Here is a 23,455-nt window from a genome sequence, read left to right as displayed (position 1 = left end):
AGCTGAAATTGGGGCTAGAAATAGAAACAAAGGTGAGTAAATGAAAATACAAGGGAAATAACATTTTTTTACACCATTATAAGTGGTCTGATAATTCATAATGATGATAATGATAAGAAAAACACTATTAAACAACTATTTGCTAGTAATAGTTTGAACATTATAGTTTTTCTCAATATATGAATTTTCCTTTTTGTTAATCTAGATTCTTTCACTGCATTAAGAGTAAGTCAGGAAGATGTGGTAAGAAGGAGTGGGTATGGTGTATATGAAAGTTTCTGCCAAACAAGAAATGTAGAGATTGAAAGAAAAGTGAAGTTCCGTTTAAAGGGTGGAAGTGGAGGCCAAGTTTTCAGACCTGAATATTTTGGTTTACCATCACAGGGGTGTATGTTAGACTCCACTGAAAAAATTTTGGGGAATTTCAGAACTGCACATCATTTGTCAGGGCAGAGCCTCAGACACCTTTAAGACCAGTGCCCAAGTGGGGCAGCAAAAGCAATGTAAGAATGGTGGTAATAGGAGGTTATAGCAGTATGTTACAATTCCTCTTTTTTCTTCCTGTTCCAAGTATGGTAATCCAAGTATTTGAAGGTTCTTGAGTGTCCATGTAGGAAAGGCAGAAGTAAACTAAAAAATAGGGATTTAACAAGAATAAGATTTTCAGAGCAAGATTAAGTTAGTTGAAGGAAAAAATGTTTTGCATTTTTAGTCAGAATATGTAAATTACAGGTCCATTCTTTTTTCAAACTAATAGTTATAATTTTTGAGTGACTTCCAGACTTTTAAACATTATTTCTTTTAATGTCTTCTGTTAGTAATGTTATTTCCAAACTATTTTTGATTGTCCCACTCACAGTGGTCACATGAACTTCCTACTGCTTGTCATCTATGTTGAATTTGATCTGTGGGAAGAAATTAGGGGTGTTGCATCGATCAGAGGATATAAGATTCAATGTGTAGTGCAGGGCTTCTAGAATGGCAGAGTGAGGACCTCTGTATATCTTCTCCTTCATACGATCAATGAAATACTGACAAAGATTGTCAAAACAAATTTTTTCAGAACTCTGAAATTAATCAGATGCATGAAACCACATGAGGAATATTTATTCAAGAAAATTAGCAGGGTTTGTAGCTTTTTATTTTGACCTATTTTAATCCTCCTGTCTCCAATTCTGTAACAGTTTTTAGGAGCTAACAGCTCTGCAGCTCCTAAAAGGGAAGACTGGTTAGGAGATCCTCAAAAAACTCACTCCCAAAGCACTGTCACACTGTGATTTGTCTGGCAACTCCCTTAAAAAACCACATTCATTGTGCATTGTTGTTATTTGACCCTGGGAAGGAGGGGAAAGGTTATTGCTAGATTTGCCACATTAGCTAAAATGTTCAATTTTAAACAAAAATTATGAGACATGCAAAGAAACAACAAAGTGTGTCCCATATGTAGGGAAAGAAGCAGCCAAGAGCAAACAATGTCCTGAGAGGATTCAAATGTTAGACTTAGTAGGACAAAGATTTTAAATTTACTATTATGAATAGGTTCAAAGACATAAAGAAAACAGTGTCTAATGAATTAAAATAGAGCATGAAAACACACAGCCTGCCCATCAGCAAAAGTTGGGGGACTTAATCGTTCAGATATTTAAGAAAATTTCCAAACAATTATTAGATGACTATTAAGTGAAATAAACAGAGATTTAGGTAGCTGCACACAGGAAATACAGACTTTATAGAATTAAATGAAAGTATGACAATAATGTCTTACCACATAGATAATATCAATAAAAAGAAACTGCAAAAAAAGATCCAAATAGAGATTATGGAGTTAAAAAGTACAATAACTGAAATAAAAACTTCACTAGAGGTTCAAAAACAGATTTGATTTGGCAGAAGAAAAGTTTGGCAAACTTGAAGAAGATATATCAATTAAGATTATCCAGTCAGAGAAGAGAAAGAATAAGAATGAAAAACATGGACAGAGCTTCAGAGACCTATGGGACACCACCAAGTATACCAGAATCAACACAATGGGAATCCCAGAAGGAGAGAAGAGAGAAAAGGGACAGAGAATATTTGAAGAAAGAACAGCCAAAACTTCTCAATTTGATGAAAAACATTAGTCTACTCATCCATACAGGTAAAAACGACTATTATATTCGTCTAATGATATGGCTTTTAAAATCATGCGACACATTTCTGGATCTTCTCTATTCCTTTTCATTTATGTTTGATAACTGGTCAGTTTTATCCAACTAATAATACATTGCTACGAACAACTAACATTAAGCAAACAAAACCCAATAACTTTTTAACTTTTTCCAACTATTTTCTGTGAAGCAGCTGGTTTCTTAAGCACTTGGTCTACCTTCCAAATTATTTCAGGCAACTGATATTTCAAATGTTTTGCCACTAAAAATGTATGTCCATTTAAAAATCTGTGATATTATTTCCTTGTCATCCCCTGTTTGGTTGCTAAATCAATGACATTTTTTTTAAGATTTGGTTATAATACCATGCCATTTCTGAATACTAATTCTTTATTATTACATCTGAAGTACACACTTTTAAATGATATTAAGTGGGGAGCTAGTTTGCTCAAAAGTATTTCTTAAAATTATCTACTAAATTAGTGCTTTCCCAACTTTTTTTTTTGCTACAACACACAATACCAAAAGAAAAAAAAAAACAATTTATAATGTGATCAGTAAACATACACACATAAACACATGCATAACAGATGAACCAACAGAATATCATGCCTAAACTGGGACTGTTTCTGTCAAACCTACATATATGTGAGTACTCTGAATTCCCTATCTACTGCTAAACTGATTTTTCACAATAGATTTTTAAAAATACTAAACATTTAGCAATAGCATGGTAGCTGGGTTAGTCCCTTGAAAACTTAGAATCAACATGAATTTTGTTTCTTGATTATGGTATTATATTTATTAAATAGTGAATTTAATGATTAAAAGTAAATAAATATCATCCATCATAATAAAACTATGTTTTATTTAAAATTACATATGCATCTTTTCACTTAAAATTTATATTCTCAAATGTTAAATTACATATTCATTTGCTCTAACTTTAATAGTACCTAAAAATCAAGAATAAAATAAGACATCAATCATTTTATTGTCTAAAAGAGGTTTTTATTATTAAAATGACTAATAATGAGAGATATAATCTTAAAATTGAAGCACTGAGTTTTATATAAAAAGAAGGTAAAGGCACTATGTAATATCCTAAAGTTTAAAGTTTCATGGAGGTACCTCTTTATCTTGGAAGGAGAACAAATTATAAAGATTACTAAGACAAAAGAGACCATCATCACTTATCCTTAGCAATGCTGAAAAACAATACAAATTTGGAAGCTCAAAAATTGAGGATTTTTTGGTTTGTTTGTTTCTTTGTATTTATGTGGTAGTCTCTCAGTGTGCAATCTTTTTTTTTTCCAGAACCTTAACACATTTACAGTTTATTTAATAGTCAATAGTCAACTCATTGTTGGTCACTTCTCATCCAAATGGCAACTCAAGGACCTAGATCATTCTGTCTCTTTCACCTCTTCCCTTCTCTGAGTTCTTGGAGTCCCCCCATTTAGCCAATGGATAGGAAAAGAGAATGGATTGTTGTACACAGGAGAGATCTTTCAAAGGATAGGCGTGGAAATGTCAGGCATCACTGCTGCCCATATTCTATTGAACAGAACTCAGTTTCATATAGCTGTATCTAAGTTCAAGGAAGACTTGAATATGTCATATAACTGTGTGCCCAGGGAGCAAGAGGATAACAATTTGGTGAACAACGGTGGGAGGGAGGGAGACGCAAGAGGGAAGAGATATGGGAACATATGTATATGTATAACTGATTCACTATGTTGTAAAGCAGGAACTAACACATCATTGCAGTCTTTTTTTTAAGGCCCATTCACAGGACACTATTTGAACACAACGCTGTGTGGAAGATGCTGAGAACAATTCCAGATTTAACCTCTCATCTAATTGATAAGCATCTGAAAATACTTAGTAAGAATGTCATTTCTGAAACCTGGATAAAAAGAAGCACATGTAACAGACTAATCTGGAGGGAAATTTGGCAAGACCAAACGTGTATCACTATTTTGAGTTCTCTATCATTATAATATTCATAATTTCACTTGACATGTTAAAATGTACTGTTTGGATGTATTTCATTTGTAAAGTTATAAGTAGTGAAATGAATAACATTTCACATTTTAGTATTTATGTTTTAAAGATATACAGTGGTGTTTCTCGACTTTGAGCATGCATCAGAATCCCCCAGAGGACACACTGAAATGTGTTGCTGTATTCAACCCCTAAAGTTTCTGGTTCAGTAGGTTTGGGATGGAGCTTAATTTGCATTTCCAATAACATTCCAGAGGATGCTGCTAGTCTGCGCACCACACTTTGAAAGCCACTCGTTGATATACACATTTAATAACAATCTAGCTTTGGTTTTCATGGTTAAGACAGCAGGTGGTCAAAGTGATTATTTGACTGATCCAGATACTGAGAAAAAAACTCTTCAGATAGATTTTAGTTTAGTTTCCCAATTTTAATTTCTAGTACCTTTACTAAGGATATATTGGATGCATTAATAGAAGTATTTTGTATTTTAAATTTTTGGGGGGTGGCATATAAATAAACAACACACAGAGTCACACACAAACCTAAACCAACAGACTTCAACATAATTTTTTTGCATTTATTGAGCGCCTATTAGAAAAAAGGAACTAAATTTATTTAATACACCTTTGGGTGAGGAACATCCCTTATTTATTCCACACAGTATCGAATACAAGTAGATATTATTATTATTCTCTGCAGATGAGGACTCTAAGGCACAAAATGTCATGTGGAGTGGTCCTGATTAGAACTGAATTTCAATCACACTTTAGCCTTAATGCTAAATTATTCTCTGTTCACTATGCCACTGTTTTAATAAAGTGGTTCATCAGGATCATGGCATTTAAAATAAAACTGGAATTTTGGAGAATATGTGTCTATTGAAAATGCTTACATATTTTCAGTTTCCCCAACAGTCCTCTCTCATAATTAGTTTCATTTAATCCAACATCAAGCAGTGAAAATTAAATCATAGGAGTTTTGCAGAAGATAAATGATTCTGAAAGGGAAGAAAGAACAAACATTCAACAGGGTTTTGCCATTAGCTTGAGGATAGTAATTAAAAAATTAATTTGTTCTATCATAAATTTCTGGAATTATACTTCTTATGGTAAAAAATATGTAAGCAACCTAAGTATCCTTTAATAGAAGACAGAATATATTGTGATACACTAATTATCTACAATTCTAGTCAGGGTTAAAAAGAATGAGGTAGATTTATATACATTGATGTAGAAACTTATTAAGGATAATAAATAAAAACAGAACAATCGCAGAATTATATAAATAATATAATATAAAACCTGAAATTATATGTGCATGTATATACATATAAAAATACACAGTAAAAACTACATAGAAGTAGATCCAGAAGGATACTCCAAAAATACATATTTAAAAAAATTGTTACCTTCATTCAGGGGAGAGGAATTGAGGAACAGTGAAGGGGAACAGTTAACTATTTCTTCTACATATATTTGTGTTGAATTTTCCACAATGAATGTATATTTATGTGTTAGTGTTTGTAAGTAGTTATTTATTTTTTTCAGAAAGCTTAGAAACTAAAATGAAAAGAAAATATATTCTCAAGGTATCTTAAAAACATGTGTCATTAACTATTAAAATATGAACTTTCAACCCTTGACAAATATCAACTTTAATTTGATCATTTATACTAAATAAGGCTTTGCAATTCATATTTCAATAGTGCATATTTTCAAACACATTAAAAAATTTTGGAATTCTCTGTGCTTACACCTACCTGTGCTGCAACCCTTCTCTTGAGTTTTAAGACATCTAATTCTGACAGCTCAGATCTGTTTCACTATCACAGCAGTCAATTCATTAAATATCTGACCTTTGTAAATCTCTTTGTTCATCCAACTTAAAAAACAAGTCCAACCAGGTGTCTTTCTTTTTCCCTTTTCTTTATTCATGGATGCATTTCCCTCCCTCTGCTGTTATTGAAAGTATTCCCCCTAGTAACTTCTCATCACCATGCTGCTGACTTTCAATCTGCTGCTGAGGCTTTGGTTTCTTTCCTGCAATTCCACACAGCTGTTTGCATCTTCTGGTCTCTTTTCTGGCCATAAGTTCTTTGGAACTTCATTATTTAAGGCAGCATCTTAAACTTACCATTACTCAGCCTCTCGTGCATTGTTTTCTTAAACAATAAAATATTAACAAGGATAACAATTTTATGATTTCAAATACTGCATAACACACCTACATATTTCTAGTTTAAGTGAAAATGGTACTAAAACATGATTACTATAAGATGACTATATATAAAGCTTACTTATATCACTATAATAAAATACTTTATACAATATATATTACATATGGTAAACTCTATATGCCAGATAGATGTATAGATATAGTTTACTTAATAGATATAGTTTACTTAATTCAAATTATCTCAAGAGTTTTCCATTGGATCTCATTTTATGGCCTGGGCAGAGGATATTTTTATGATTGATAACATAAAGCTCAGAGAGCTAAAATAATCAGGAATTAGAACCAGGAATTAGATGCCAGATAAAAAATTTGTTAATATCTGCCTGTATATTAACCTTGAAATATTTCTATGAAATGACTGATATAGGGGTTTTTGTCTTTTAATATATATATGTCTTGTTTACTGTTTTCTTTACTTGAAGTCCACTGAGTCTTGCAATGTTATTTCTCTCCTATTTCTTTCATTTTATCATTTTACTCTTACTTTTTTATGAGGTTATATCTCAAAAACACCATAACTCCTCATTTAAAAAAATACTATATTTATTTTTAATGATGAAAAATATTTTTTGATTACTAAAACTTTAACATTTATTAGCCTGCATAGACTTTATTTTCTGTCATGGTTTAAATTTCATATAACATATAAAAACACAGTAGCTAAACCTCATGAAAAATTTAGTGGGCATCTTTTCTATATATAAATTAACCATAGTCCAAACAACATGCTTTTACAATAGAAGTAATAAAATATTTAGTCCTACTATAAAGACCATGGCTCCCTTAAAGGCAAACATGGCCATGAAGAGTGTATATTGATTCTATGTGTGGATATGCTTTCACTGCACTGAGGTGTTCCCTATGGTTCATGAAGATTCATCCTTGAAAACTGCATTAACTTTCTCAAAACTTCACAATCATCTCTTGGATAGGGGAAAGTAGAAATGGACTTGGGACCTCAAAATGTAGGTAAGCACTTAAAACATTTTTCTGGAGATTTAATATGAGATTTTAAGTATTTTTAACTAATTTAAATATTGTAATTAGGTAAGTGTTGTTCATCTGTATTTCTAAAAGTTCATTAATTAAAGTCAGCCAAAATTTTTACAAATAATCTTTCCATTGGTATAATTTTCATTATTTATATTCGTTTTGAAATTTATAATTTATTTAAGTTTTTTAATAGTAATTCCAACAACCTAAAAATGTATTATATTCACTGAATAACCAGCAAAATAAAACATTTAATACATGTAGATAATTTGACCTGGTATGACAATTTTTGAATTGGAAGTTGAACCTAGGAATATATAACTCTCCCAAGATTACATAATGAACACAACCATTGGACTAAATCCAGGTCTCTTAAACCAGCCCTTGATCCATGTATAGTACCTTATTTTGAAAAGAAAAAGTAATCAATATATAGTAAACCATTTAAAATGGTATCTACCTAAAGACCTAAACGTAAGACTGGAAACCATAAAATTCCTAGAAGAGAACGTAAGCAGAACACTCTTTGATATAAATTGTAGCAATTTTTTTTTGAATCTGTCTCCTAAAGCAAAGGAAATAAAGGCAAATATAAACAAATGGAGCCTTATCAAACTTCAAAGTTTTGCACAGCAAAGGAAACAACTGACAAAACAAAAAGACAACCTACTGAATGGGAGAAAATTTTGCAAATAATATGACTGTTATATAAATGGAGTTACTATCTAAAATATTTAAGTAGTTCATACAACTCAACATCAAAAAAGAAACAACCCAATTAAAAAAATGAGCAGAAGACTCGAATAGATATTTTTCCAAAGAAGACATACAGATGGACAACAGGCACAGGAAAACATGCTCAACGTCATTAACTGTCAGGAACCGCAAATTAAAACTACAATGGCTATCATTAAAGAGACCAGAAATAACAAATGTTGGCAAGGGTGTGGAGAAAAGGGAACCTTTGTACACTGTTAGTAAGAATGCAAAATGGTGCAGCCACTATGTAAAACAGTATGGCGATTTCCCAAGAAACTATAAGACACAGCAGTTCCACTTCTGAGTATTTATCTAAAAAACAAAACAAAACAAAACACTAATTTGAAAACATTAATTTGAACACTGCACCGTGTTCCTAACAGCATTATTTACAATTGCCAAGATATGGAAGGAACCTGAGTGTCCGTCTATAGATGAATGAGTAAAGAAGATGTGAGATATATATATATATATATATATATATATACAAACACACACACAATGGAATACTATTCAGCCATTAAAATAATATTTTGACATTTGCAACAACATGGATGGAGTTGGAGGTTACTATGCTAAGTGAAATAAGTCAGAGCAGGAAAGACAAATATTATATGATATCACTTATATGTGAAATCTAAAAAATAAAACAAAAATATAACAAAAAGAAAAAGGATCACAGATATAGAGAACAAACTAGTGGTTACCAGTGGGGAGAAGAAAGGGGAGAGGGGTAAGATAGGATAGTGATATGGGATTAAGAGGTACATACTACTTTGTATAAAATAAATAAGCTACAAGGATATATAGTACAACACAGGGAATATAATCAATATTTTATAGTAACTAGAAATAGAATATAACCTTTAAAAATCGTGAGTCACTATGCTGTACATCTGAAAATTATATAATATTGTACATCAACTATATACCTCAATAAAAAAGGGAAAATGTTATCTAATATTAATAAAAGTTTTTCTTTTAAAATACAGCCCCCTTTGCCGTTTCAAATACAGTCATCATCTTTTATATAAATGGAGTTAGCAGCTTCCAGAATAGCTTTATTTGACTGCTTTTAAAAGTAATTTGAATATTTATGAGATATTTTCTGACCAAAAATTTTTTCTATGGATCTCAAATTCCCTATATTACTTACATTCCTTAATGGCCTCCTTAATATTATAGATATTTTTATAAAGGAAATGTGAAAATTAATGCATTGTAAGCAGAAATTCAGTCAAATTCACTGTCACTGGGCCAAGGCTGAAGGAAGATTTTCTCTAGAGGAATTGAATAGTTATATTCATCAGTAAGGTGAACATATTTTATGGATAGAGTTAAGTGAAATTCCAAAAATATCCACACAGAAATTGTGTTCAGCTGTGAGTAATAGAGAACTAGAGGACACTAGTTTATAAAAATTTTCAGGTTTGTTTATGTTACATAATGAGAGGTCACATGGTCTCAGGTGAGGCCTCTGAAATTCTCCTTGTATTTTCCTTAATTGTAAGATGTTTGCTTCAGCTCCAATATCCTATCACTGTTCTAGGTAGCAGGGAAGAAGGGGTGGTGTGCGTATGTGGAAAGCAAAGATACTCTCAATGTTTTATCAATCAGAATGATGTCACGTGGCCACACAATTAAGAGTTTCTGGGAAATTCAATTTTTAAACTGGCACATACAACACCCCATAATATTGTGGTTTTGTTACTAAAGGAAAAGGAAAGATATCATATTGGGTAGGTAACTAACAACCCTTGCAATAAAATTATTTCCCACAGTGGATTTCTTTCCATAGCTCTTATTCTATACTAAGAAGTGTCAGTTACTCTATTTAAAAAAAAACAGAATATAAATGTATATATTAGAATACACCCTTTCCCCAACTTGTTTTCTTCTCTATGTAATTTCTCAAGACCATTACTAGTCTTACAAACTATTATTATCTTTTCCCTGCACAGTGTACTTATTATAATATAGTTCTCATACAGCTCACACAATAGCTATTAAAAAGCAATGTTTCTGGTACATGACTTATTTTGAATTGTGGTTTTCTCAGGGTATATGACCCGTAGTGGGATTTCTGGGTCATATGTTAGTTCTATTTTTAGATTTTTAAGGAACTTCTATACTGTTTTCCATAGTGGATGTATCAATTTACATTCCCACTAACAGTGCAAGAGGGTACCACTTTCTCCACAACCTCTCCAGCATTTATTGTTTGTCGATTTTTTGATGCTGGCCATTCTGACTGGTGTGAGGTGATACCTCATTGTAGTTTTGATTTGCATTTCTCTAATGATTAATGATGTTGAGCATCCTTTCATGTGTTTGTTGGCAATCTGTACATCTTCTTTGGAGTACCAAAATATTCATTGCAGCACTATTTACAATAGCCAGGATATGGGAGCAACCTAAGTTTCCATCAATAGACTAATGGATAAAGAAGACATGGCGCATATATACAAAGGAATATTGCTCAGCCAAAAAAGGAAACGAAATTGAGTTATTTGTAGTGAAGTGGAGAGACCTAGAGTCTGTCATACAGCGTGAAGTAAGTCAGAATGAGAAAAACAAATACTGTATGCTAACACATATATATGGAATCTAAAAAAAGAAAAAAAAAGGTTCTGAAGAACCTTGGGGCAGGACAGGAATAAATATGTAGACGTAGAAAATGGACTTGAGGACACAGGGAGGGGGAAGGGTAAGCTGAGACGAAGTAAGAGAGTGGCATGGACATATATAAACTACCAAATGTAAAATAGATAGTGGGAAGCAGCTGCATAGCTCAGGGAGATCAGCTCCATGCTTTGTAACCACCTAGAGGGCTGGCATAGGGAGGGTGAGAATGAGACACAACAGGGAGGTAACATGGGGATATATTTATACATATAGCTGATTCACTTTGTTATTCAGCAGCAACTAACACAACAATATAAAGCAATTTTACTCCAATAAAGATGTTAAAAATATATATATTATTTTCTCAAAAAATAAAAATAAAATTAAAAAACAAAAGCGATGTTTACACAGTGCCCTTGACACACAGATTAGAAGTTTAATAAGTGATATTGTGCTACCCGGGAAGAATCTATTTTAAGCCCCGGCATCCAAACAAACGCAACCCTTGCTTTAGAGAAGACAAAAATAAAAAAATCAATCTCCTATAGTCATGATGTATAGATGGTAACCAAAAGAAACCTACTGGTAAGGACTCAGTTTAGAAAAAAACAGAGAAGGCAAGAAGTTGGCATGTCATAGGGAATAAAAAAGAAACACAACTGTGCATTAAAATCAATTTGTAAAGTTTCTATTTACAGCAAGTTAATAAGCAAATTGAAAGAAAAGTTCTTCTCACAGCACCTGAACAATTTGCTCTGATCCTTTGAAGAAATGTAAAGGACTGAGAAATGGAGAAACACCATCCATTTCCCACGATCTTCTTCTCAAAAATGACAGGCTTCAGAAGAAAAAAAACTGATTTATGTTTCATTCAAAATGCTCACAAGTGAATAAATCTGCTAGATCTACAGTCACATAGTGGAACTTTATGTAATGGGATCAGATGACAGATTGTGGTGAGTAACAATATGAAGTAGGATATATACTGAAAACAACACTTTTTCCTACTAATGAACAATTTCCCTTTTATTTTTTTTTACATCTTTACTGGAGTATAATTGTTTTACAATGGTGTGTTAGTTTCTGCTTTATAACAAAGTGAATCAGTTATACATATGTTGCCATATCTTTACCCTCTTGCATCTCCCTCCCTCCCACTCTCTCTATGCCACCCCTCTAGGTGGTCACAAAGCACCCAGCTGATCTCCCTGTGCTATGCGGCTGCTTCCCACTAGCTATCTATTTTACGTTTGGTAGTGTATATATGTCCATGCCACTCTATCACTTTGTCACAGCTTACCCTTCCCCCTCCCCATATCCTCAAGTCCTTTCTTTAGTAGGTCTGCATCTTTATTTCTCTCTTACCTCTAGGTTCTTCATGACATTTTTTTTTCTTAAATTCCATATATATGTGTTAGCATACGTTATTTGTCTTTCACTTTCTGACTTACTTCACTCTGTATGACAGACTTTAGGTCTATCCACCTCATTACAAATAGCTCAATTTCGTTTCTATTTATAGCTGAGTAATATTCCATTGTATATATGTGCCACATCTTCTTTATCCATTCATCCGATGATGGACATGTAGGTTGTTTCCATCCCCTGGCTATTGAAAATAGAGCTGCAATGAACATTTTGGTACCTGACTCTTTTTGATTTATGGTTTTCTCAGGGTATATACCCAGTAGTGGGATTGCTGGGTCATATGGTAGTTCTATTTGTAGTTTTTTAAGGAACCTCCATAGTGGCTGTACCAATTCACATTCCCACCAGCAGTGCAAGAGTGTTCCCTTTTCTCCACACCCTCTCCAGCATTTATTGTTTCTAGATTTTTTTGATGATGGCCATTCTGACTGGTGTGAGATGATATCTCATTGTAGTTTTGATTTGCATTTCTCTAATGATTAATGATGTTGAGCATTCTTTCATATATTTTTTGGCAGTCTGTATATCTTCTTTGGAGAAATGTCTATTTATGTCTTCTGCCCATTTTTAGATTTTTTGTTTTTTGTTTTTTTGTTATTGAGCTGCTTGTAAATTTTGGAGATTAATCCTTTGTCAGTTGCTTCATTTGCAAATATTTTCTCCCATTCTGAGGGTTGTCTTTTCATCTTGTTTATGGTTTCCTTTGCTGTGCAAAAACTTTGAAGTTTCATTAGGTCCCATTTGCTTATTTTTGTTTTTATTTCCATTTCTCTAGGATCTTGTTGTGAATTATGTCATAGAGTGTTCTGCCTATGTTTTCCTCTAAGAGTTTGATAGTTTCTGGCCTTACATTCAGGTATTTAATCTATTTTGAGCTTATTTTTGTGCATAGTGTTAGGGAGTGATCTAATCTCATACTTTTACATGTACCTGTCCAGTTTTCCCAGCACCATTTATTGAAGAGGCTGTCCTTTCCCCACTGTACATTCTTGCCACCTTTATCAAAGATAAGGTAACCATATGTGTGTGGGTTTATCTCTGGGCTTTCTATCCTGTTCCACTGATCTATATTTCTGTTTTTGTGCCAGTACCATATTGTCTCGATTACTGTAGCTTTGTAGTATATAGTCTGAAGTCAGGGAGCCTCATTCCTCCAGCTCTGTTTTTCATTCTCAAGATTGCTTTGGCTATTCGGGGTCTTTTGTGTTTCCATACAAATTGTGAATTTTTTTGTTCTAGTTCTGTGAAAACTTCCAGTGGTAGTTTGATAGGGATAGCATTGAATCTGTAGATTGCTTTGGGTGGTAGAGTCATTTTCACAATGTTGATTCTTCCAATCCAAGAACATGGTATATCTCTCCATCTATTTGTATCATCTTTAATTTCTTTCATCAGTGTCTTATAATTTTCTGCATACAGGTCTTTTGACTCCTTAGGTAGGTTTATTCCTAGATATTTTATTCTTTTTGTTGCAATGGTAAATGGGAGTGTTTTCTTGATTTCACTTTCAGATTTTTCATCATTAGTATATAGGAATGCCAGAGATTTCTGTGCATTAACTTTGTATCCTGCTACTTTACCAAATTCATTGATTAGCTCTAGTAGTTTTCTGGTAGCATCTTTAAGATTCTCTATGTATAGTATCATGTCATCTGCAAACAGTGACAGCTATACTTCTTCTTTTCCAATTTGGATTCCTTTTATTTCCTTTTCTTCTCTGATTGCTGTGGTTAAAACTTCCAAAACCATGTTGAATAAGAGTGGTGAGAGTGGGCAACCTTGTCTTGTTCCTGATCTTAGTGGAAATGCTTTTGGTTTTTCACCATTGAGGACGATGTTGGCTGTGGGTTTGTCATATATGACCTTTATTATGTTGAGAAAAGTTCCCTCTATGCCTACTTTATGCAGTGTTTTTATCATAAATGGGTGTTTAATTTTGTTGAAAGCTTTCTCTGCATCTATTGAGATGGTCTTATGGTTTTTCTCTTTTACTTTCTTAATATGGTGTATCACGTTGATTGATTTGCATATATTGAAGAATCCTTGAATCCTGGGATAAACCCCACTTGATCATGGTGTATGACCGTTTTAATGTGCTGTTGGATTCTGTTTGCTAGTATTTTGTTGAGGATTTTTGCATCTATGTTCATCAGTGATATTGGCCTGTAGTTTTCTTTCTTTGTGACATCCTTGTCTGGTTTTGGTATCAGGGTGATGGTGGCCTCGTAGAATGAGTTTGGGAGTGTTCCTCCCTCTGCTATATTTTGGAAGAGTTTGAGAAGGATAGGTGTTAGCTCTTCTCTAAATGTTTGATAGAATTCACCTTTGAAGCCATCTGGTCCTGGGCTTTTGTTTGTTGGAAGATTTTTAATCACAGTTTCAATTTCAGTGCTTGTGATTTGTCTGTTCATATTTTCTATTTCTTCCTGATTCAGTCTTGGCAGGTTGTGCATTTCTAAGAATTTGTCCATTTCTTCCAGATTGTCCATTTTATTGGCATATTTTTGCTTGTAGTAATCTCTCACGATCCTTTGTATTTCTGCAGTGTCAGTTGTTACTTCTCCTTTTTCATTTCTAATTCTATTGACTTGAGTCTTCTCCTTTATTTTCTTGATGAGTCTGGCTAATGGTTTATCAATTTTGTTTATCTTCTCAAAGAACCAGCTTTTAGTTTTATTGACCTTGGCTATCATTTCCTTCATTTCTTTTTCATTTTTTTGTGATCTGATCTTTATGATGTGTTTCCTTCTGCTAGCTTTGGGGTTTTTTTGTTCTTCTTTCTCTAATTGCTTTAGGTGCAAGGTTAGGTTGTTTATTCAAGATGTTTCCTGTTTCTTAAGGTATGATTGTATTGCTATAAACTTCCCTCTTAAAACTGCTTTTGCTGCATCCCATAGGTTTTAGTTCGTCATGTCTCCATTGTCATTTGTTTCTAGGTATTTTTTATTTCCTCTTTGATTTCTTCAATTATCACTTCGTTATTAAGTAGTGTATAGTTTAGCCTCAATGTGTTTGTATTTTTTACAGATCTTTTCCTTTAATTGATACCTAGTCTCATAGCGTTGTGGATGGAAAAGATACTTGATACGATTTCAATTTTATTAAATTTACCAAGGCTTGATTTGTGACCCAAGATATTATCTATCCTGGAGAATGTTCCATGAGCACTTGAGAAAAATATGTATTCTGTTGTTTTTGGATGGAATGTCCTATAAATATCAATTAAGTCCATCTTGTTTAATGTATCATTTAAAGCTAGTGTTTCCTTACTTATTTTCATTTTAGATGATCTGTCCATTGGTGAAAGGTGGGTGTTAAAGTCCCCTACTATGAATGTGTTACTGTCGATTTTCCCTTTTATGGCTGTTAGTATTTGCCTTATGTATAGAGGTGCTCCTATGTTCGGTGCATAAATATTTACAACTGTTATATCTTCTTCTTGGATCCATCCCTTGATCATTATGTAGCGTCCTTCTTTGTCTCTTCTAATAGTCTTTATCTTAAAGTCTATTTTGTCTGATATGAGAATTGCTACTCCAGCTTTCTTTTGGTTTCCATTTGCATGGAATAACTTTTTCCATCCCCTTTCAGTCTGTTGTTTATTTAGGTCTGAAGTGGGTCTCTTGTAGACAGCATATATATGTGTCTTGTTTTTGTATCCATTCAGCCAATTTGTGTCTTTTGGTGGGAGCATTTAGTCCATTTACATTTAAGGTAGTTATCGATATGTATGTTCCTATTCCCATTTTCTAAATTGTTTTGGGTTCGTTATTGTAGGTGTTTTCCTTCTCTTGTGTTTCTTGCCTAGAGAAGTTCCTTTAGCATTTTTTGTAAAGCTGGTTCTGGCAGTGCTGAACTCTCTCAGCTTTTGCTTGTCTGTAAATGTTTTAATTTCTCCATCAAATCTGAATGAGATCCTTGTTGGGTAGTGTAATCTTAGTTGCAGGTTTTTCTCCTTCATCACTTTAAATATGTCCTGCCAGCCCCTTCTGGCTTTCAGAGTTTCTGCTGAAAGATCAGCTGTTAACCTTATGCGGATTCCCTTGTGTGTTATTTGTTGTTTTTCCCTTGCTGCTTTTAAGATGTTTTATTTGTATTTAATTTTTGACAGTTTGATTAATATGTGTCTGGGAGTATTTCTCCTTGGATTATCCTGTATGGGACTCTCTGTGCTTCCTGGACTTGATTAACTCTTTCCTTTCCCATATTAGGGACGTTTTCAACTATAATCTCTTCAAATATTTTTTCAGTCCCTTTTTTTGTTTCTCTTCTTCTTCTGGAACCCCTATAATTCGAATGTTGGTGTGGTTAGTGTTGTCCCAGAGGTCTCTGAGACTGTCTTCAGTTCTTTTCATTCTTTCTTCTTTATTCTGCTCTGCAGTAGTTATTTCCACTATTTTATCTTCCAGGTCACTTATCCGTTCTTTTGCCTCAGTTATTCTGCTATTGATCCCATCTAGAGTACTTTTGATTTCATTTATTGGGTTGATCATCACTGTTTGTTTCAACTTTAGTTCTTCTAGGTCCTTGTTAAATGTTTCTTGCATTTTCTCTATTCTATTTCCAAGATTTTGGGTCATGTTTACTATCATTATTTTGAATTCTTTTTCAGGTAGACTGCCTATTTCCTCTTCATTTGTTAGGTCTGGTGGGTTTTTATCTTGCTCTTTCATCTGCTGTGTGTTTTTCTGTCTTCTCATTTTGCTTATCTTACTTTGTTTGGGGTCTCCTTTTTGCAGGCTGCAGGTTCATAGTTCCCGTTGTTTTTGGTGTGTGTTCTCAGTGGCTAAAGTTGGTTCAGTGGGTTGTATAGGCTTCCTGGTGGAGGGGACTAGTGCCTGTGTTCTGGTGGAGGAGGCTGGATCTTGTCTTTCTGGTGGGCAGGTCCACGTCTGGTGGTGTGTTTTGGGGTGTCTGTGGACTTTTTATGATTTTAGACAGCCTCTCTGCTAATGGGTGGGGTTGTGTTCCTGTCTTTCTAGTTGTTTGGCATAGGGTGTCTAGCACTGTAGCTTGCCAGTCGTTGAGTGAAGCTGGGTGCTGGTGTTGAGATGGAGATCTCTGGGAGATTTTCGCTGCTTGATATTATGTGGAGTTGGGAGGTCTCTTGTGGACCAGTGTCCTGAAGTTGGCTCTCCCACCTCAGAAGCACAGCACTGACTCCTGGCTGCAGCACCAAGAGCCTTTCATCCACACGACTCAGAATAAAAGGGAGAAAAAGAAATAAATAAATAAAGAAAGAAAGAAAGAAAGAAAGAAAGAAAGAAAGAAAGAAGATAAAATAAAATAAATTTATTAAAATAAAAAATAATTATTAAGAAAAAAAATTTTAAAAGAAAACAAAAACAGAAAAATGGACGGCTAGAACCCTAGGACAAATGGTGGAAGCAAAGCTATACAGACAAAATCTCACACAGAAGCATACACATACACACTCACAAAAAGAGGAAAGGGGGGAAAAATAATAGATCTTGCTCTCAAAGTCCACCTCCTCAGTTTGGGATGATTCGTTGTCTATTCATGTATTCCACAGATGCAGGTACATCAAGTTGATCGTCGAGCTTTAATCCGCTGCTTCTGAGGCTGCTGGGAGAGATTTCCCTTTCTCTTATTTGTTCGCACAGCTCCCGGGGATCAGCTTTGGATTTGGCCCTGCCTCTGCGTGTAGGTCGCCGGAGGGCGTCTGTTTTTCGTTCAGACAGGATGGGGTTAAAGGAGGAGCTGCTTCTGGGACTCTGGCTCACTCAGGCCATGGGGAAGGAGGGGTACGGATGCGGGGCGAGCCTGCAGCAGCAGAGGCCAGTGGGACGTTGCACCAGCCTGGGGCGTGCCGTGCATTCTCCCGGGGAATTTGTCCCTGGATCCCGGGATCCTGGCAGTGGCGGGCTGCACAGGCTCCCTGGAAGCGGGGTGTGGATAGTGACCTGTGCTCGCACACAGGCCTCTTGGTGGCGGCAGCAGCAGCCTTAGCGTCTTTTAGCCGCGGCTTGCGCCTGTCTCTGGAGCTCCTTTAAGCAGCGCTCTTAATCCCCTCTCCTCGCGCACCAGGAAACAAAGAGGGAAGAAAAATTCTCTTGCCTCTTCGGCAGGTCCAGACTTTTCCCCGGACTCCCTCTCGGCTAGCCGTGGTGCACTAACCCCCTGCAGTCTGTGTTCACGCCGCCAAATCCAGTCCTCTGCCTGCACCCCAACCAAAGCCTAAACCTCAGCTCCCAGCCCCGCCCGCCCCGGTGGGTGAGCAGACAAGCCTCTCGGGCTGGTGAGTGCCGGTCGGCACCGATCCTCTGTGAGGTAATCTTTCCGCTTTGCCCTCTGCACTCCTGTTGCTGGGCTCTCCTCCGCGGCTCTGAAGCTCTCCCCCTCCGCCACCCACTGTCTCCGCCCGTGAAGAGGCTCCTAGTGTGTGGAAACCTTTCCTCTTTCACAGCTCCCTCCCACTGGTGCAGGTCCCATCCATATTCTTTTGTCTCTGTTTTTTCTTTTTTTCTTTTGCCCTACCCAGGTACATGGGGACTTTCTTGCCTTTTGGGAGGTCTGAGGTCTTCTGCCAGCGTTCAGTAGGTGTTCTGTAGGAGGAGTTCCATGTGTAGATGTATTTCTGGTGTATCAGAAAAAGAAGAGGTGGGTGAGCGATCAGCCTCTCCAGCCTCACATGCAGGGCACTATACGAAGGTTCAGCTTTGGTTTCATTCCACTCAGACAAGCAAAGCTGAGACGCATTGAGACAGCTTTGAATCTTCAAGCAGCAGCATTCTATGACATCCTCACAGGCATTTTTCAGAAGCAAAAAGATTCCATTATGTAACACATGGAGACTTTTTTAGTCCAAATCCATTTTCAAAACATTTGTCATGTTTCTGGGGTTCAGTCCTTTTTTTTTTTCTTGCCTACAACCACACAGGGACCAATTATACATATTGAGGATAGTTTGACAGAATCAAGGATGAGTTCAGCAGCTTCTTATTTCCTCAAGGTAGCAATGCTTGTTGGTTGATGCAGTTGAGAAAAATTTTGCCATGATCTCTAAGAGTCTTCAAAACTGCACTACTTCTTGAGAGAAAAATCTGCTAGTGCTGGAGGGTCTCCTGCAGAGGCAGGGGTGGCTGTGGCTCATGGTGGGGACAAGGACACTGGCAGCAGAAGTTCTGGGAAGTACTCCTTGGCATAAGCCCTCCCAGCGTCTGTCATTAGCCGCACCAAAGAGCCCAGGTAGACTCCAGTGATGGGTTGCCTCAGGCCAAACAACCAACAGGAAGGGAACCTCTCCCTTTTCGTGGTATATTCTTTACTCAGTTCTATGAGTGATCATCATTCTGTCCAGAACAAAGATAAATGAAGATTAATAGTAGGTATATATTGTTACTTATATAAAATAAGAAGAAAGGCACAATTTTGTGGGGTGGGAGGCATTTAAAAAAGTTCAAGGACTTTTCTGGCCCTGTTTTTCTCATGATGTCTTAAATCTATTAATCTTGATATGGCACCATGGTTCTTTTCTAGAATTTATCAGTTACATAAAAGGATTTATTACTATAAATAACTGTCAGAAAATAGTATTCTAAATATGTAGACATGTCTTTGTTATATTTGTTATTTGACTAAATTATTTGTGATGCCTAAGTGCCACGTTAAAGTCACTTATTGATTAAACTAAAAGAAATCTGCTAAAAGCGAAGCAATTGTAATCTTTATTGTAGTCATACTTATATCAAAGAGTCTGGGAAATAAAGTCTACAGTATATCTTGTTTGGTTTTGTTTTATTTCAGTGATAGGAAATGATGGATTTTACGTGATACTGAAAGGTCTAGCTTGACCACGAACACAGATATATAAAAATCTGATTGAAGAAAATGAGTCTACAACCTCTTTCATACCTCAGAGTTTCCACAGCTTTGTTTTCAGTGAAGACTTCAGAAACTATACTGGCTGAGACGCACATACCTTCAATGGACCCAATGGCAAGAAATGAATATTTGCTTTCTCAATAAGCAACAATGTATCATTATTGTAACATTTTATCTCTTCCAGATATTTAAATATATCCCTCAGTGTGTCCTGAAATATTCAAGATAATAAAGCTTTTAAAAATAAGAATTATACTGTTAACACAACTTGAAATGTGTTTAAAACAATTTAATGAGGGATGCCTTCCAAAACATATTGCCCACTGGCTGGTGTTTTGTGGTATGTTTGACTACTGAGACAAGGCCAATGTAGTTGGATGACTGAATGTAGAAGGAGGGTTATTTTGAGATAAGGGAGAGGGAACATGTGATTTGAGAAAGGGAACACAAAGGACAGATCATGAAGGGCCTTTTAAATCAAGTTAAGAATGTATGCTTGTGCTGTTTATCTCAAGGACAATGCTAAGGTAATCAAGGTGTTGATTCTGTTACAATCAGAAAGTCTCGCTTGAAGAAAATCCTTTGCCTATATGTGTTTCAAGACTATCAGCTGGTACAAGAAAATAAAGTTTAATATCTTTCTGGATGTCTAGATACCCCACATGAGGGTCAGGTCTGGTTCAACTAGAATTGTGGCTAAAAAAGCCAATTTTGGATTTAGGGTGGTCAGGATGTTCAGAGGAGAAAAGAGCCAAAGAAACCAATTAAAACCAAATTATTTAGCACCATGGATTGAAGTCAGGAAAACTTAGAATATTCTCAGATTCAAGAAGAATGACTACGGATAAAGCCAATAAAAACAAACAAGGATAAAAAATGAGTCAAGAACATAAAAGTATATTGTTGATCACACATGAATGGGTAATGTTTCTAATCTATCTCGATAGGGATAGAAAAGAACGCACTCACCACTCAGTGGCCACATACCATGTACCCAATACATTTTCAATCTTCTTTAGAAAAAAATACCACCTCTGGCAGAGCAGCTATAATTAGGGCTATTTCTCTGTTGACTTTATAGTAATCCACTCCAATCTTTTAGGATCTAGTTGTTTGCTTTTAAGGACAAAACTCATGAATTAAATGAGAATAAGATGGGACTACCACCTCTGAATCTGAATTAGGTTTATGAGGGCAGCACTAATCTCTGTCATTCTACCTGGGATGTAGTATTATTTTTGTTCCAGCTTTACTGATGTATAATTTACAATTAAAATTTGTATATATTTAAGTTATACATCTTGATATTTTGATATATGTATACATTGTGAAATGATCACCACAATCTAATTAACATATCCTTCATATCACATAGTTAGATTTTTGTATGTTTGTGGTGAGAACACTTAAAATGTATTCTCCTAGCAAAGTTCAAGTATACAACACAGTGTTGTTGACTATAGTCACCATGCTACACATTAGATCTCTAAGACTTACTCGTCTTGCATACTGGAAACTTTGTACCCTTTGACCGATATCTTTCCATTTTCCCCACACCTGACCCCTTGTCACCAACATTCTACTCTATTCTTCAATGAGTTTGACTATTTTAGATTACACATATAAGTGAGATCATACAATATTTGTCTTTGTATGTTAGGCTTATTTCACTTAGCATAATGTCCTCCAGGTTCATTTGTGTTGTCACAAATGGTAGGATTTCCTTCTCTTTCAGACTGAATAATATCCCATTGTTTGTATGTATATCATATCTTCTATCTCCATTTATCCATGGATAAACACTTAGGTTGTTTCCATATCTTGGTTATTGTGAATAATGATGCAATAAACATGGAAATGTAGATATCTCTTCAATATCCTGTTCTCATTTCTTTAGATGACTACACAGAAGTGGTATGCTGAATCATATGGTAGTTAGTTCTGTTTTTAATTTTTGGGGGGAGGGTAGTTCCATACTGTTTTCATAATGGCTGTACCAATTTACATGTCCACCAACAGTGTACAAGGATCACCTTTCCACCACATCTTCTCCAACATTTATCTTTTCTTTTAGATAATCATTATAAGAGGTGTAAGGTGATATCTCATTGTGGCTTTGATTTTCATTTCCTTGATGATTAGTGATGTTGAGCACCTTTTCATGCACCTGTTGGTCAGTTTTATGTCTTCCTTTGAGAAATGTCTATTTAGGTCCTTTTCCCATTTTTAAAATTGGGTTATTTGTGCAATTTCTGCATGTGGTTATCTGGATTTCCAAGCACTATTTATTAAAGAGATTATTTTTCCCTATTGAGTTTTCTTGGCACCTTTGTCAAATATATGTTGACTGTATGTGATGGCGTTTATTTCTGAGCTCTCTTTTCTGTTCCATTAGTATGTCTATTTTTATGCTAACACCATACTCTTTTGATTACTATATCTTTGTAGTATAGTTTGAAATCAAGACCTGTGATACCTCTACCTTTGTTCTTTATTCTCAGGTTTGCTTTGGCAATTCAGGATCTTTTGTGGTTCCATACAAATTTTAGGATTGCTTTATTTCTGTGAAAAATGCCATTGGAGTTTTGATAGGGATTACATTGGGTTTGGATTATATGGCTTTGGATAGTACAGACATATTAATAATATTAATTGCTCTAATCCATGAACATGGGATATCTTTCCATTTGTTTGTATCTTCTTCAATTTCTTTCATAAAAATCTTGCAATTTTCATGATACAGATATTTCAATTACTTGTTTGAAATATTTAATTATTTATATTTTATATTTTTGATGCTATTGTGAATGGGATAGTTTATTTCTTTTGCAGAAGTTTTGTTGGTATACAGAAATGCCACTGATTTCTGTATGTTGATTTTATATCCTGAAACTTTATTTAATTCATTGATTATTTCCAACAGCTTTTTGGATTTTCTGCATATAAGATCACATCACCTGCAAATAATAAAAATTTTACTGTGTCCTTTCTGATTTGTCTTGACTATATCTAACTAGGACTTCCAGTACTATGTTGCAAAATAATGGTGAGAGTTGCACCCTTGTCTTTTTGCTGATCTTAGAAAAAAACTTTTGATCTTTCACTGTTGAGTAGGATGATAGTTATGTCTTTGTGGTATATGGCCTTTCTTATGTTGAGGCATGTTCCTTCTATACCCAATTTGTTGAAGGTTTTATCAAGAAAGGCTGTTATATTTTGTCAGATTTTTTTTTGTATATATTGAGATGATTATGTGATTTTTATTCTTTCATTCTGTGAATGTGGTGTATCACATTTATTGATTGCATATGTTGAACCATCCTCGCATCCCAGGGATAAATCCCACATGGTCATGGTATATAATTCTTTTAATATGTTGTTGAATTTGAGTTGGTAGCATGTACATTTTAACT

At 34.9% G+C, this 23,455-nt stretch overlaps 1 protein-coding gene across 1 annotated transcript in view; it reads left to right on the top strand.

The window, feature by feature from the left end:
• The window catches only part of CNBD1 (cyclic nucleotide binding domain containing 1), a 437,906-nt gene that overhangs the window by 264,846 nt on the left and 149,605 nt on the right, over positions 1-23,455 (top strand). The window contains 3 exon segments of the mRNA XM_029222632.1: positions 3,931-4,076; positions 19,965-20,115; positions 20,117-20,156. Coding sequence (XP_029078465.1) covers positions 3,931-4,076; positions 19,965-20,115; positions 20,117-20,156 — 337 coding nt within the window.

Source organism: Monodon monoceros, unplaced genomic scaffold (genome assembly GCF_005190385.1).
Source record: "Monodon monoceros isolate NGI ecotype Baffin Bay Population unplaced genomic scaffold, NGI_Narwhal_1 Super_Scaffold_14, whole genome shotgun sequence".
In the NCBI taxonomy this organism is placed as follows: domain Eukaryota; kingdom Metazoa; phylum Chordata; class Mammalia; order Artiodactyla; family Monodontidae; genus Monodon; species Monodon monoceros.
Note: the sequence above shows the minus strand (reverse complement) of the source record. Positions and strands in the feature narration are given on the sequence as shown.